At 36.8% G+C, this 15,463-nt stretch overlaps 2 protein-coding genes across 3 annotated transcripts; one reads left to right on the plus strand and one right to left on the minus strand.

The window, feature by feature from the left end:
- The first annotated feature begins 133 nt into the window (after positions 1-133).
- On the plus strand, positions 134-12,506 carry LOC100141886 (uncharacterized protein). Of its 2 annotated transcripts, none has more exons than XM_001811644.4 (5): positions 134-348; positions 7,469-7,631; positions 7,678-8,097; positions 8,144-8,333; positions 10,180-12,506. In XM_001811644.4, the coding sequence occupies exons 1-5, from the start codon at positions 289-291 to the stop codon at positions 11,237-11,239; spliced, it is 1,893 nt and encodes a 630-aa protein (XP_001811696.1). In that variant the 5' UTR covers positions 134-288; the 3' UTR covers positions 11,240-12,506. The 2 variants fall into 2 exon arrangements, with proteins under 2 accessions (XP_001811696.1, XP_015840553.1); XM_015985067.2 differs by lacking the exon at positions 134-348 and adding an exon at positions 970-1,107.
- LOC659632 (E3 ubiquitin-protein ligase UHRF1) lies at positions 12,324-15,419 on the minus strand. Its single transcript, XM_064356182.1, is given in 7 exon segments — positions 12,324-12,672; positions 12,718-13,032; positions 13,078-13,360; positions 13,413-14,261; positions 14,317-14,460; positions 14,512-14,807; positions 14,853-15,419. Coding segments are annotated over 7 exon segments (2,193 nt in total). The 5' UTR covers positions 15,012-15,419; the 3' UTR covers positions 12,324-12,525.
- Between the last annotated feature and the right edge of the window lie 44 nt (positions 15,420-15,463).

Raw genomic sequence — 15,463 nt, forward strand, 5'->3', positions numbered from 1 at the left:
TTTTTGCATATTGACCGCCACATTTTTTCTAACGTTGGCGGACCTGCCACATGCGCCCTCTGTCGCAAGTTGGCGTAAATCCTCCTATAGAAATCTACAGAGTGTGTGCAAAACAGCTGGCCTTCAGTTTGTTGATTATTTTTGTCAGTTGATGAAACAACATAACTGCGATGGCAGTAGTCTGTCAGCTGCAGCGTCGTGCTGTAGGCAATGGCTTCGTAGCTTTTTGTTAAAAAAGCCACAATTTCGCAAAATCCCGACTTTGTTCTGTGAAAGGTGTAGGCCAAAATGGATTACAAAAGCGTCGTTTACAACGCCGCTAGAGACGGAAATCTAAACAGGCTTAAGGTGAGTCCCTTTTGCCGTATTTTCCTACAGGAGGCCTAATGTAGGGCGACCCAAATGTCAAAAACAAAAACACATCGCCAGTTCCCAGCTATCTTATCTCCTGACGAAACATCATTGTTTCACTGTGTGACATAACCGAATTACATTGAACGATATTATTTTCATAAAAAATATACACAGTGGTTTCGCAAAATTCTAACGTCATTGACACTTGTCAAAAATTGTTTTCGTCGCTCATTGTGAACGAAAATTTAAACCAGTGAGTCACAGGATTAATTTCTTCAGGATTCAGATTTTGGCAGCGTTCCAGGCCAAAAGTATGCACTTAAAATTAGGATATTTATTTATTTATTTATCATTGTTGAACACGGAATTGTATAATTGGCATTCCTGAGCAAAGTGTTTCAATTGTTGTGGTAAACGAACGTCAACGATGATCAGTGCCCCAGAATTGGAACTTTTTTTTGTCAAGTTGGTGTTTTCTTAACTTTTTTTCGACATTCGTTTACTGAGCAATATTAAAATAAATTTTACAGTAGCCTATTTCACCAAGTTTCGGGTTATTCTAAATTTAACACACATCCAGCTGAGATGAAAAACTGCGTGTTGGTTGAAATTCACTGCAATTTGGTCCTCGCTTTGTTACGAACTGAAGAAATGCCTTAATTTAGCTGCTTTTATAACTGTCTTTGTTCGGGCTAAATGAGTCTTACCGCTAATGAGAACAATAGGTTTTAATTGACTTACAAAGTAGACAGGGTAAGTAGAACAAATTACTTAACATTGTTGGTTTTTACGATTTTTGAATTATTGATTGACTCGCATTGTTATTAATAATCAAAGATAATTTAAATCTGCAATAACCCTGAACCTGAGACAACTTGATAACAACAATATGTATCTCGAAGAACTTTTCTTACGATATGCAAAATACAATTAATTCGATGTGGCGTTGAATTGGAGCGAATTTATTGATCTTTTTTCCCCGCGAAATGTATTTTTATTTTGATTAGATAGAAATTAGGTTGCACGTCATTTGTGTATTTGCGGAAAATCCATAAACACGCTAATTTTACAAACTATAACAATAAATTACAATATTTTAAACGATCTAAATACATCAAGTGATAATTAAATTGGAATTTCCGTACAAAACAGAAATAATATTAATGAACAATTAGATTTTAATTGTTGCCATCACAGTTGCCATGGATTTTTTTTTTTTTGAATAAAGTGTGCATTTTTCGGGAAGTAAATTTGAGACCTTCGAAAATTCGTACGTAATCAATTTAATTGCAACAGAATCTAGTTTTACGTGAACACTAATTACAGGTTTCTAAATATTAATAATTTTAAGTGTGTGTTTTATCGGTGATTTCCGTGCGTAATTTTTCGAAATGATGGTCAAAATTTGATCGGCGATTAGTCATGGAACGAGGAACTACCTGCGGTCGTGACATAACAGTCAGACTTATTTCCTGTTGGCACAGCGATAACCTGAGAGAGCAAGCATTCCTCTTCCGAACTTAACAGAACTTTCAATTTTGGAGAAATTTCGTCTTTTCGTGAGTTTGTTTGAATTTTTTTGTGCAAGTGAAACGTACTTTCGACAATTTTTGGGTTGTGAAACGTGCAGTTAGCTCGGGATAAAGAGGTTGATTGAACTTTGCGGACACAACGAAAAAATAGTTTAATGCAAATGAGTGCGGTAAGCTATTAATAATCAAGGTATAAAAACCGATCGACTTGTTATTTATTTATAGGGATAGTAATTATTTTGCATAATGCAATTATGGTCGTTTTGCACTTTGGACTCATGGTATGATCGTACTGGATTATTTTAACTTGTGAAAAATTGCACCATTGTTTATGCTTATCCAGGGAACGGCACATTTGCATTCTTCACAAGAAAAATACTCGTGTCTAGCGAAAATGCCGAAGTTTTACCTAATAGCAAACGCAGTATCGCAACTAAACAACTTTCACACGGTTCAGATCGAATTTAGACTAGGTATAAGTATTACAAAATACCAGTAACAATATTATCCATGTCCTGGAAAGCGTCTCTCACTCTTCGAAAAGACATTGAACTAGAATTCTCTTTTACCAAACACCGGGTGACGAGATATTTCAGTAAAACTTGTGCTTAACAATGCGCGCATTTAAAACTTTTCGTACAGAAAAATGAGGTTATTATTATGGAAATTGACCTCACTCAACTCATTGTTCTAAAACTAATACCGGATTAAGTGAAAGTGATTATGTAAAGCGCTAGTATTTTAAATGAAGACGTGGAACAGACGTTCAGGTGACAATTCCAAAAATTTATTTTTGAGGTAAGAGCTCACAGAGCAGGTGCCTCATTAGTGGATTACACAAACACTATTTTAATAAATTTAAATTTTTAAATAAACCGAGCCACAAGTTCTTTACTTTTTACAAAATAATTAATGACTACATTTCTGGAGTAATCAGTATACAGTGAAACCTCCCTTAATGGACAACTCTCCACAACGGACAGTTAAAAATTCCCCATCGGTGTCCGTTATTGAGAGGTTTTACTGTACTTACTATAGTACTCAGATTTGACGAGATCATTTTTTTAATCTTGGCAAAAAATATTCTGTTCTTTGAACTTTTAAAACTTTTTAAAAATATTGGAATGGAATACTATTGGGTTATGATATAATAATGTCCTTTGTTATTCTTAACATAATATAACAGTTTCGTCAAGGTATATGCTTTCTGAATTATTGTTTGATTACAGATAAGGTATCATAAAGGAATTAAGCACCAAGATCTTACAGTTTTTCCCCATAAAATTCCTAAATTATCTAAAAAGTTATAACATTTTGTGTATTGTTTTTGCACTAGTGTATGACCCTAAATACAGTTTTTTGAAACCCGACGCAAATGTTTACAACTTTCGAAATTTCCTAAATCCCAAGCCAAATCCTTGAGGTTATTCACCTCCCTCTATTGAAATCTCTTAATAAAGTCGAGTGATTCAACTGACGGAACTGTGCAGCGTATTTAAGGTTTTAAAAATCGAGAAACCACTTACCAAATATAGAATATCCTTGTTTCAATTAAGGATCAAAAATCATTTTATTCATTCCGGTTTTAAATAACGCGACGAGACGAAAACATTTCAAGTTCGCTGATTTTTTAGAACCAGCAGAAATGATTCATTAACGGATCTTCTCCGCCATTTGGTTAACAAACGACTTATTTGACGTTATATCATAAGTGACCTTTGGCATTGACCCGAATTGGGTAATTTGAAAGTTTCGATGTTAGTTTGAAATGTTGGTGTGACATACTTTCAATTGTGTGGCGATAGAAAAAAATGTTACCTGTTGCCAAAAGATTTTTTATGGAACTTCCACAAAAATGTAACGAGCCTCAGTGCCGTGAAGTAATCCATCGCTTTCTATTTTTACGTTTGGCAATGAGGAATCGCGGAAAATAATACCTGCCTGCTTTTATTCTATTTTTAAGTGAAATTAAATTTATATTATTTTTCGAATTGTGTGGCGTGGTTTTTGCGCCACAAAACTGGTTCGTTTATTTGCCAAGAGTTGTGATAAAATTATTAAATTTACTGAAAAACGATTTAAACAGTAGACAGAAACTTTCAATGCATGAATGTCGTTCAGAAATCTAAGAATAGTAATGCTAATGCATGCCAAATCGCTTTTGGCAACACTTATCTACACACTTTTGGTAATATTTGAAAAAATCACAATCAATGCAGAAAGTGGCATCGGATGCTTGCCCAGTCGTTAGAAACAATGAAAATGTTCTTAGGCCAGTAACAGGAGTCAAAAAATCCTGTTGGCAGTGTTAGAAATTTTTTAAATGGGGCGAAAAATCCAACTTCTAGCACATTTCAGTCTGAATTGACTACACGTGTTGTTTTTCAGTGTTATGTAAGTCATATGTATCGCACAATTACATTTAACTTCCTTAGTTATTTACGAGAAAATAAATGATGTTATCATTTAAAAATAAAAAATTGTTTTTAATTTAAAGCGGACACTTGCAAATCCTGTTTTCTGCGAATGGGTTTCCCCTTTTATTTTGAGCAAATTCGAGCGATTTCGTAACAGTGTTAATTTTTTCATCTCGAATTATCATAACCTTGTTTATAGAAGAGTAAGAACTGACGAAGCATATTTGCGCAAAGGTGAATGCGATCATTTTTCTTCGAAGTTTTAATGTCGAGAACAATAAAATCCTGTATTTGTAGAAAAAATATTAGCATTGTTCGTTATGTGAGGTGTTATCACCGAATATGCGTCAAGCGGTCTTGAAAATTCTCTGTAAGGTATAATTGCCAAAGGCGGAAATACAAATTAGCATCACATCGAGCGTTTTATTATTCGCGGCCTTTGCAAAGACATTTCATGTATGTTGAGGAAGGTCCCGAGAAGTACATATTGTTGTTTACACTATTATTCCATGCAACAAAAACAAGAAATTGCAAATTGGCGAACTTTGCATCTCTCGACCTCTACTGATAAGGAAAAGGAAACCGAAAACTGTCGAAAACAAATTGTAACAACACATAAATCACACTGTGACAATAGTGGGCACTTAATTTATTGTAGTGAGTGATGGCCTTCGAGATCTAAATATAGTGGAAATGGTTTATTTTCCGCATATTTCACCGTAAGAAAATGAATAAGTCATTAACCATGTAGAGAATGCCACCGAGACAATAAATCTTTTTTTACATTTATTTTTATAAAGGCACCACCCATACGTGTTTACAACAGTTCAACATTAATTAGGTGCTACTATATCTGTTTTGAAAATCAAACACAGCAAAATTCTGGGAAAGAATTGACACAAATATGAAAAAACAAACAAACAAATTAAGGATTTTCATTGTATTTATTTGAGGTCAAGTGCGGTCAAAATACGAAATTTCGTACCAAACAATAAGCATTGCGAAAAAAAGGAATATTACCGTTTAGTTTAGGCTTTTTTGGCTTCCAAAATCATGTTTTTACTTATATTTTGAAAACTAATATTCACTCTAGAATAGTTTTATGGACTTTTATATGCCTTTACAACCCACTCGAGTTGTTAAAAGTCCAAAAAAATTCCATATGTTCGATTTTTCCAATTTTTGTCGCGATTTTGGTTGATTCCGGATACCCGGAACATTTATCGAGCAATAACTCCGGAACTATTAGAGATAACCCTATGAAGTTTACTATCGTTGGAAAGCTTTTTCAATTATTTATTTTTTTAAAAAAAGATAATTGTTCTCCGACTACTAATAGTTTTCGAGAAAATTGCAGATAAATGCAAAAATTGGTAAAATTTTAAAAAATTCATAACTAAAAAACTTTTGGGAATTTGGCAATTTTCTTGATGCCAATTGATTCCCCGGATTATTTTGCATAAGTAGGGATTAAAATAGTTTCACTTTTTTGAATAGATTAGCCGTAATTGAGAAAATAAAAAAAAAATAAAAAAAGTTTTACACTGAAAAATTCATAACTCGAAAACTAAAAGTCGTAGAGCAACGCGGTTTATTCCATTGAATTCTACGGCTCATTTTACATATTATACCAATTTTTCACACGAAAAAAAAATTAAAATTTTTTTGCTTAAAATTAGGGTAGCTATTTATAGTGGAAAATTGTATTCAACAAAAAAATTCATAACTTAAAAACTAAAAGTCGTAGAGCAATGCGGTTTGTTCCATTGAATTCACCGGCTCATTTTCCGTATAAAACCAATTTTCAACGAGATGTAAACTTTTAAAGTTTTTTGCTAAAAATTAAGATAGGCAATATCTATAGTGGAAAATTTTATTCAACAAAAAAATTCATAACTCAAAAACTAAAAGTCGTAGAGCATTGCGGTTTGTTCCATTGAATTCTACGGCTCATTTTACATAATATATCAATTTTTCACAAGAATTAAAAATTTAATTTTTTTTCCTAAATTCAGCGTAGCCATTATTTATGGTGAACAGTTTTATTCAACAAAAAAATTCATAACTCGAAAACTAAAAGTCGTAGAGCAATGCGGTTTGTTTCATTGAATTCAGCGGCTCATTTTCTGTATTATACCAACTTTTCACGAGATTTAAAATTTTCAATTTTATTGCTAAAATTTCCTGAGTACACTTACCTTCAAAGAGGTGAAAAAAAATTTTTTAAGCTCACTCCAGTAAATTTTTATGGACTTCTAAATGTCTTAACAACCCACAAATGTTGTTAAAAGTCCACAAAAAGTCCATATGTTCGATTTTTTGATGTTTGATTTTTTCAATTTTCGTCGCAGTTTTTGTCGGTTTTGGGTACCCGGAACATTTCTCGAGCAATAGCTCCGGAACTATTAGAGATAACCCCATGAAGTGTATTATCGTTGGAAAGCTCTTTAAATTATCTATTTTTTTCAGAAAAGATTATTGTTCTCCGACTAATAGTTTTCGAGCAAATTGCTGCTAAATGCAAAAATTGGTAAAATTTTAAAAAATTCATAACTAAAAAACTATTGTGAATTTGGCAATTTTCTCGATGCCAATCGATTCCCCGGATCATTTTGCATAGGTAAGGATTAAAATAGTTCCACTTTTGCGAATAGTTTAGCCGTAATTGTGAAAATAAAAATAATAAAAAAAGTTTCCTAGTGAAAAATTTTATTCAACAAAAAAATAAATTTGTATAGAAGTTTAAAAAAAATAGATTTTATTCTCAATTTTTTAAACCATCCTGTATTGCACATAATCGCTTTAGTTGCATTCTGATGTAATAAAGCACGAAGTGTGTTTTTTATGGCATAATCTGACACACAAAATGAATTCAGGAGTTACATAATGTGTATTGATACGCCTAATTAAGCTGTAATTGGTCATTTTATGCAAAATATGGGTATTCGAAATTAGGGTGCAAGCAGGTCACTCGTCCGTTATTGTTTTTGAGCAATGCATTGCTCGTAGTAGTTTTAAATTTCGTCGAGTCTTGTTTACGGTCATTCGATTTTCTACATTCTTCGAAACCGATTTCGCAGTTTGCACCGAAAAAAGTTGTTTGTTGCTCAACGAATCATTGAGATTTGATTGGAAAGGTGTGTAGAGCGCAAACCTCTGTTACAGTTTTACCTGCACGGCAACAAAGGCAAGGAGGAGGTTTCCATGCTCGTGGCGGCGAAGACCTCGGGGGCCACGCCGTTGGTGATCGCCTGCCGGAACGGCCACTACGACGTCGCCGAGTACCTCATCGAGCGCTGCCATGCCGACATCGAGCAGCCCGGCTCAGGTAGGCCCCAAAGTCGCGAAAAAGCGCGCCTGACACGGTTTTGCAGTGATGTTCGACGGCGAGACCATCGAGGGCGCGCCCCCGCTGTGGTGCGCGGCGGCCGCGGGCCACCTGGACATCGTCAAGCTGCTGATTTCCCACGGCGCCAAAGTCAACAGCACGACCAGGACCAACTCGACGCCGCTGCGGGCCGCCTGCTTCGACGGGCACTTGGACATCGTCAAGTACCTGGTGCAGCACGGCGCCGACATCGAGGTGGCCAACAGGCACGGGCATTCCTGTCTGATGATTGCGTGCTACAAGGGCCATATTCGGATCGCTAGATATTTACTTAGTTTGAAGGCTAGTGTTAATAGGAAAAGTGTCAAAGGTAACACGGCGCTGCATGATTGTGCCGAGTCCGGGAGTCTGGAAATTCTCAAATTGCTTATTGATAATGGAGCGACGATGGATGTTGATTCTTACGGTGCGGATTGAGAAATTTTGGGTGGTTTATTGACGAGTTATTTTAGGAATGACGCCGTTGCTGGCAGCTGCAGTTACTGGACATAATCATATTGTAGAATATTTAATTAAACTTCCGCATCTCGTATCGAGGAAGGAAAAAATCGATGCGTTAGAGTTGTTAGGAGCCACGCTTGTTGATAAGAAACGTGATATGGTCGGTGCTTTAGAAGTGTGGAAGCGGGCAATGCATTACAGGTACGCAACTATTATAACACACCAAAATGTGCTTCAATTTTTGTAATATAATGACTACAAAACAAATAACTCAAACCGTCTTTTAAATGAATTCAATTCAAGTAGTTGTTTACTAATTGGTCTGGAAAAAAGGCATGAACGCTAAGAATCATCTTCTTAATAAGTTGGGGAAAACTGATTATTAGAATTTAAAATTTTTTCATTAGTTTTCATTAATTCAGCTCTATCTGCCTGTAATTTTTTGTTTGCTTTTGGTCATCGTTATTTATATATACACTCATTTTTGTATTTCATTTGTTACATGTTACAATTTGTTTAATGGTCAATAACTTTCATAGATATAAAAAAAAATTTAACTCACTCTCGCATAGTTTTACAGACTTTTATATGCCTTTACAACCCACTCGAGTTGTTAAAAGTTGAAAAAAAGTCCAAGTGTTCGGTTTTTTGATGTTTGATTTTACCAATTTTTGTCGCGATTTTGGTCGATTCCGGCCGATGTCCGGAACATTTATCGAGCAATAACTCCGGAACTATTAAATATAACCCCATGAAGTGTATTATCGTTGGAAAGCTCTTTTAATTATCTATCTTTTTTAAAAAAGACCTTTGATCTCCGACTAATAGTTTTCGAGAAAATTGCAAATAAATGCAAAAATTGGTAAAATTTTAAAAAATTCATAACTAAAAAACTATTGGGAATTTGGCAATTTTCTCGATGCCTATCGATTCCCCGGATCATTTTGCATAGGTAAGGGTCAAAATAGTTCCATTTTTTCGAATAGTATTGCCGTAATTTATTTTATTTTAATTTGAAAAATGGTGGATGCGCCGAGTTATTTTTCAAAAAATTCATAACTCAAAAACTAAACGTCGTAGAGCAATGCGGTCTGTTCCGTTGAATTCAGCGGCTCATTTTCTGTATTAAACCGCCTTTTAACGAGGTCTAAAATTTTAAAGTTTTTTGCTAAAAATTAAGATAGGCAGTATCTATAATGGAAAATTTTATTCAACAAAAAAATTCATAACTCAAAAACTAAAAGTTGTAGAGCAATGCGGTTTGTTCTATTAAATTCAGCGGCTCATTTTCTGTATAATATCAACTTTTCACGAGATTTAAATTTTTTATTTGTTTTGCTAAAATTTCCTGAGTAATACAACTTACCTTCAAGAAAGTGAAAAAAATATTTTTTTTTAAACTCGTTCTATCATAGTTTTTTGGACTTATATATGCCTTTACAACCCTCTAGAGTTGTTAAAAGTCCAAAAAAAGTCCATATGTTCGATTTTTTGATGTTTGATTTTTCCAATTTTTGTCGCGATTTTGGTCGATTCCGGGTATCTGGAACATTTATCGAGCAATAACTCCGGAACTACTAGAGATACTCCTATGAAGTTTATTATCGTTGGAAAGCTCTTTTAATTATCTATCTTTCTCAAAAAAGATCATTGTTCTCCGACTTATGGTTTTCAAGAAAATTGCAAATAAATGCAAAAATTGGTAAAATTTTAAAAAATTCATAACTGAAAAACTATTGGGAATTTGGTAATTTTCTTGATGCCAATCGATTCCCCGGATCATTTTGCGTGGATAAGATTCAAAATAGTTTCACTTTTTCGAATAGTATTGCCGTAATTTATTTTATTTTAATTCGAAAAATGGTGGATGCGCCGAGTTATTTTTCAAAAAATTCATATCTCAAAAACTAAACGTCACAGAGCAATGCGGTTTGTTCCAGTGAATTCAGCGGCTCATTATCTGTATTATACCCCAACTTTTCACGAGATTTAAAATTTGGAATTTTTTCGGCACTGTTACGAACCACAGCAATTTATGTTTAATCAGGTACCACGGTGACGGTCCGCCGATTCTAAAACCCCGCATCCAGAAAGTCCCCGCCTACGACTACGTGGTCGAAATCACCGATCTGGACGCTCTGGACGACCTAATGGCCGATCCAGACGAAATGCGCATGCAAGCCCTAGTAATGCGTGAGCGTATCTTGGGCCCCGCTCACCCCGACACCAGCTACTACATCCGTTACCGTGGGGCTGTTTACGCCGACGCTGGCAAATTCAACCGTTGCATCGAGCTGTGGAACTACGCCCTCGACATGCAACAATCCATGCTCGAGCGTTTGAACCCCATGACCCAAAGCAGCTTATTCTCCTTCACCGAATTATTCTCGTTCATAATGGGCGAGGAAGGCAAACACACGACACGTGGTCGCCTCGTCCCGCCCGTCGATGTCGTCGAAATTTTACGAGTTTTCAAGAAAGCAGTCAAGGAAGTAGAGCTAGGTAGTCAAATGTTGGAGAAGATGCCCAATGTTGAGCGAGACATGACGTATCTAACCCGCGTTTTGGTCATAACTCTACACTTGGCCTGCTTGTTAACACGTATGCTTGAGCACCATACTACGACTGAAGCAATCACGAAGGAGATTTACAAGGCGGTGTACGATTTAGTCAAGTTGAAGATAAGGGGGCGCTCGGGGCGCACGGCCCTTCACTTGGCGTGCTGTCGGGACGCCGCCCTTCTGGGGCGCTACCCCGCCTGTCAGTTCCCTTCGGCGCATCTGGCCGAGGTTTTGCTCAAAGTGGGGGCCGATCCGAACGTGAAGGACGACGACGGGAACACGCCGTTCCATCTAGCGGCCATGGCACGCCCCTGTCCGGCCAACATAGCCCAAGTGCTGCTCAAACACGGGGCGCACATCGACCTAGTGAACAATAACGGTGAGACTTTCGCTAGTTTGCTCAAAGGACAGCAAGTGCACGAGTTAGTGAACACGGCCAAATACACGGGACTGAGTTGTGCAGCCGCGAGAATTATCCAACAGTTTAAAATACCCTATAAAGGAATCGTACCAGCAGCTTTAGAATCGTTTATTGCATGCCACTGAATTTGTGATGTGTTTTTAATGTACAACGTTTGGCAGCATCTACAATTTTTAGTCGGTTTGGCGCGTCCATTCAAAGTGAGGTTGGCGGCCATGATTGGTTCAATTGAACTAACTTCATTTTTGTAAATAAATTAAAATTGCAAATTCCACGAGAAAAAACAAGAAATCGAAACGTTTTAAACCGCGGGACACCCCATGTGCTTAATTGTTGTTAAAACTTGTGCAAACGTCTCGGATAAATGGCCAAGGTACGTCCTAACCTCGCTTTTGTTTCAAATAAATTACTCGAGTGGACGCTATTTAATAAATTCTAATCATTTAGACCCACAGTTAGGATAATTGGAAGTTTATTAAATAATACCAAAACAGCGTTCCACAAGTAATTTATAAATTCGCGACTTAAATTGCAGCTCCCTCTCATTAGCGGGAAATTAAATTATACAGGGGGGCTTAAAAGTATAGATACAGATGCATATTATAAAAACTATTCATTGGTATGAGCTTAAGAGTATATAAATTCCATCGTTTTAGTTGTTTATCAAATTTCTATCCCCATTTCTTCTGAGGGTTCAGGGCTAACTTGATTTTTTTAAATGGCAAGAAGGGGCAAATTTAATATTTTTTAATAAAAATAAATGTGGGTGTATGTAATTTGACCTTCTGTACCATTGAAAAAATCAAATAATCCTTGTATTTTCCAAATAAATGACGATAGAATTTAAACAATTTGAAGGTGCTTATTTTGCTGTCCATACTTTTTGGCGACCTGTATAGCCGGGGGTTTATTGCGATGAAAACGAACAGAATATGTGATAGTTCCGTTGCAAACAGATGCATATTTTACTAGTTTTTACGAAAAACAATGAGAGGTTTTAAATGTTTTATCAATGTTGTCTGTTTGCATCCACACGCTTACGTTCATATTTTCCTTGTAAGACAGTTATAAGTGTGTGCAGATTTACTAAAATTAGTTGTGGAACTTGTAGGCCATTAAACTAGTGACATTAACGCTATAGGCTATTTCATTGTTGATAGAAAATTACTGTCAAGAATTAAGAAATTGGTAAATGTAATGAAAATTCAGTTACTCTAAATAAATATGAATTGTAGGTAAGGTAAATGTTTGTATGTTACATAATTGAATATTTTTTGCCGTTGCGACAACTGGAGCAAAAATATTGTATCTAAAAGTGTGATTTTTGAGTGCTGACTATTTACAATAATTATCTAGCTATATGAATTTTGTTAATTAAAAAAATAAAACAAACGGATTTTTAATTTTTGCATCAACGACCCGATTCGTAGCCTGGAAATAGGCTCTTCAGTACTTCCCCCAAATTGTCATTAACTGTCATGACGTAAGTCTCGCCCAATTCGAATCGACAACAGGGACAAACGTAAATCTCTGCGGCAAACGAGCGTTTTAAACAGCCCTGAAATCAATCATTAAACGAAATTCTCCAAACCAAAAGACCCACTTTGCAGACGTTGTGTTTACAGGCCAGTGTGATTGGTTCAAAGACTATTTCTTGACAACAGACACAAATAAACGATTCTTTGACCGTACTCAAAAACTTTAGTTTACCCTCACGGGACAGTTCTAAACACTCTGTCCACAATTTCTCGTTTTGGTGGTCATCTCTTATCATTTTTTCTACATCGGGGGTTAATTTGTAAGGTTCAATTTTTGCTTTTTTCTCTTTTAAATTATTAGGACTGTCGTCATGTTCGCGTTTCCGTTTCTTTTTATTGTCTTTGCCTTGAATGACAGCTTCTTGATACCCTGGAGGATACTAAAGATAAAACAATGACAAGACCTGACTTTTTTAAATAATTACAATCATCTCAAACTCGCGGCCCCCTGGTGCCCAGGGGGCCGGCACCGGGTCGTCCCTCCTCAGCAAGTACCTCCAAACAACAAACCCCGACTTCCCCTTCTGGGGGAAATACCTAACAACCTTGTAAATCCCATCGTAGCGATTTCCATCAACCGGCGCATATTTCGAGTGTTTTCCCAGTTTGTAATTCCTGACAACCCTCACCGGCTTGCCCTCCCGCCAATCAGTGGCTTCGCCCCCCGTCTTATCATTAAACTTGACATTGCAATTGAGCGCCAAAGCTCTAAAACCCGCCTTTAAAACACCAAACAAACACCAAACTTAGCCATTATTACTTGTTCATCCTGGTCAATTTCTGGTCGCTGCTTTGCCCACTGACCCTCTTGTTCCCGGACAAGTCCCGTCCTCCGGACCCCGTGTAGTAAAACTCCTCCCCGTTGTCCACATCATCCTCGTAGCCCCCGCTCAGAACCAGACTGTAGGCCCCGTCGGTCTCCCGTCCGTGAATCCCCGCAACGTGGGGCCGGTGGATCCCCGCCTCCGAGACTTGCACCCGGAATTTCCAGCAAGTGCCCACTTCCACGCCCGGGATTGGGCCGTAATGGTCCTTGGGGACGATGGTACATTCGCTGGTGCGGCCCACGCAAGCCATGCCTTTGCCCCAGTCCTGGTTCGAGCGTTTGTAGCCCGGCTTTTTCATTTTCTTTAAGCTGGTTTTGAGCTTTTCGCCGGCTTTGACGATTTCAGAGTCGTCGTTTTTGCACTCGGGACAGTACCATTCGTCCGGGGGGACGGCAGGTAGAGGGGGTTTGAGGCAGGTTAAGTGGAAGGCGCTATCGCATTCGTCGCACATGATTAAAGTGCCAGCGTTTTCTTTTTTGGAGCAAATGTGACAGCCGCAGTCTTTACAGTTTTTCGCCGGGTTGTCCCTGCACTTGGTGCAGTAAAGGGGGAGTTTTCCTAATTTGGGAAATAAATGGGCGACAATGAAAAATCGCTACTTACGAAGTGGAATTTCTTTGGGTTTTGTTTCCAGCCGTTCGTTCAGTAATTTGGGATTTTCAATGCGCAAAAGTTCGTCCACAAATTGAGTTGTGCAATTTTCAAGTCTTGCAAGCTCTGTGCCCACTAATAGGGCCCCTTTAATACCCTTTTTTGTGATTTCTTTTATCTCGAAATCGTACCTAAAAATTATTTAATACCGTTATATTTTTTTTGTGAAAATAGTGGAACACGCACCAGTATCCTCGACTTGTTGGCTCTTCAATATTATAATTGGCCAAGACTATAACCCCGGGCGTAAGTTCGGATTTGTGATAAGTGTAATATGCCCGTGGTCTAATTTCGCTAAATGTAACATCAAAGGCAGCAGTATTCCCATTTCTGGAATTTTTTTATTAACAATAATTACAATAAAATTGTCGCCAAACCCACCGATCCATTTTTATCCTAAAAGTTAGGTCTTTCTCGTCCGCATTTTCTGTTTCTTTTGGCTTGAAAATGCCCAAAATTTTTGCTTCAAACCAAGCGCCGTGGTCAGAATCAATCACATCGATTTTATCACCAATTTCGTAATAACGACTTTTGGCTTTAATATCAGATTCAGTCTTTTTGGTTTCTTTTGTTGTTTCCTTTTCCGTTTTTTCCTGTTCTGTGTCTACTTTAACCAACAGTTGGATCACATCATTTAATTTAATATCGTAATCAGCAATTGTGTGGCCTTCTATCAGCTAAAAAGTCGATTTAATGACGTACTTTAAAAAAAAAATACGAACCTGTTTCCCTCTGTAATACAATTTTTGACGATTAATTTCCGTCTTTAGTTTGTTTTGAATCATAGCTTGTAGTTTTTTAATTGAGGTTGTTTTTGAGACAACCAAAATCAAATCGTTGTCTTTTGAAGTTGAGCTCAGTTCACGAATTCTTACGTGCATTATAAATTAATCTATTTTTTTCAATCACTGGCACACTTTTTCATTCAAGAAAACACAAAACCGTTTGCAAAAAGAGCGCGAAATGATCACCAGCTGATTTTTGTTGTACACCATAGAGCAAGGTTTGATGGAAGGTGAATTAGTGCCGCCATATTGGCCTTCACAACTCGTATAAGTTCTGCAACCAGCATTTTTTTTTGTTTTTCTTAGCAACAGTACCAATTGTTATTGCTCTTTTGTTTCCCAGGTTGTAGAATTTAATTTATTGTTAAATTTACAAGTTTTTTAATTGTTTTGCGCATCATTTTTTCAACAACACTCGAGAGTTTGTGCGGTTTTTTTGAATCTTCCTGTATATTAACAAGAAACAAAATTGTGTATTTTTTAATTTGGTGGCAATAGGCAACTTTTAATATAACGGAGAACATACTTTAATTGTGTTCCTGTTAAAT

Source organism: Tribolium castaneum, chromosome 4 (assembly GCF_031307605.1).
Source record: "Tribolium castaneum strain GA2 chromosome 4, icTriCast1.1, whole genome shotgun sequence".
Taxonomy (NCBI): Eukaryota; Metazoa; Arthropoda; class Insecta; order Coleoptera; family Tenebrionidae; genus Tribolium; species Tribolium castaneum.

Bases quoted from the DNA above. Each gene is read 5' to 3' on its own strand.
- LOC100141886 (XM_001811644.4), top strand. From the start codon at position 289: ATGGATTACAAAAGCGTCGTTTACAACGCCGCTAGAGACGGAAATCTA. The intron at 349-7,468 runs GTGAGTCCCTTT...CCTCTGTTACAG, and splicing joins GAAATCTAAACAGGCTTAAG to TTTTACCTGCACGGCAACAA. The intron at 8,098-8,143 runs GTGCGGATTGAG...GAGTTATTTTAG, and splicing joins GATGGATGTTGATTCTTACG to GAATGACGCCGTTGCTGGCA.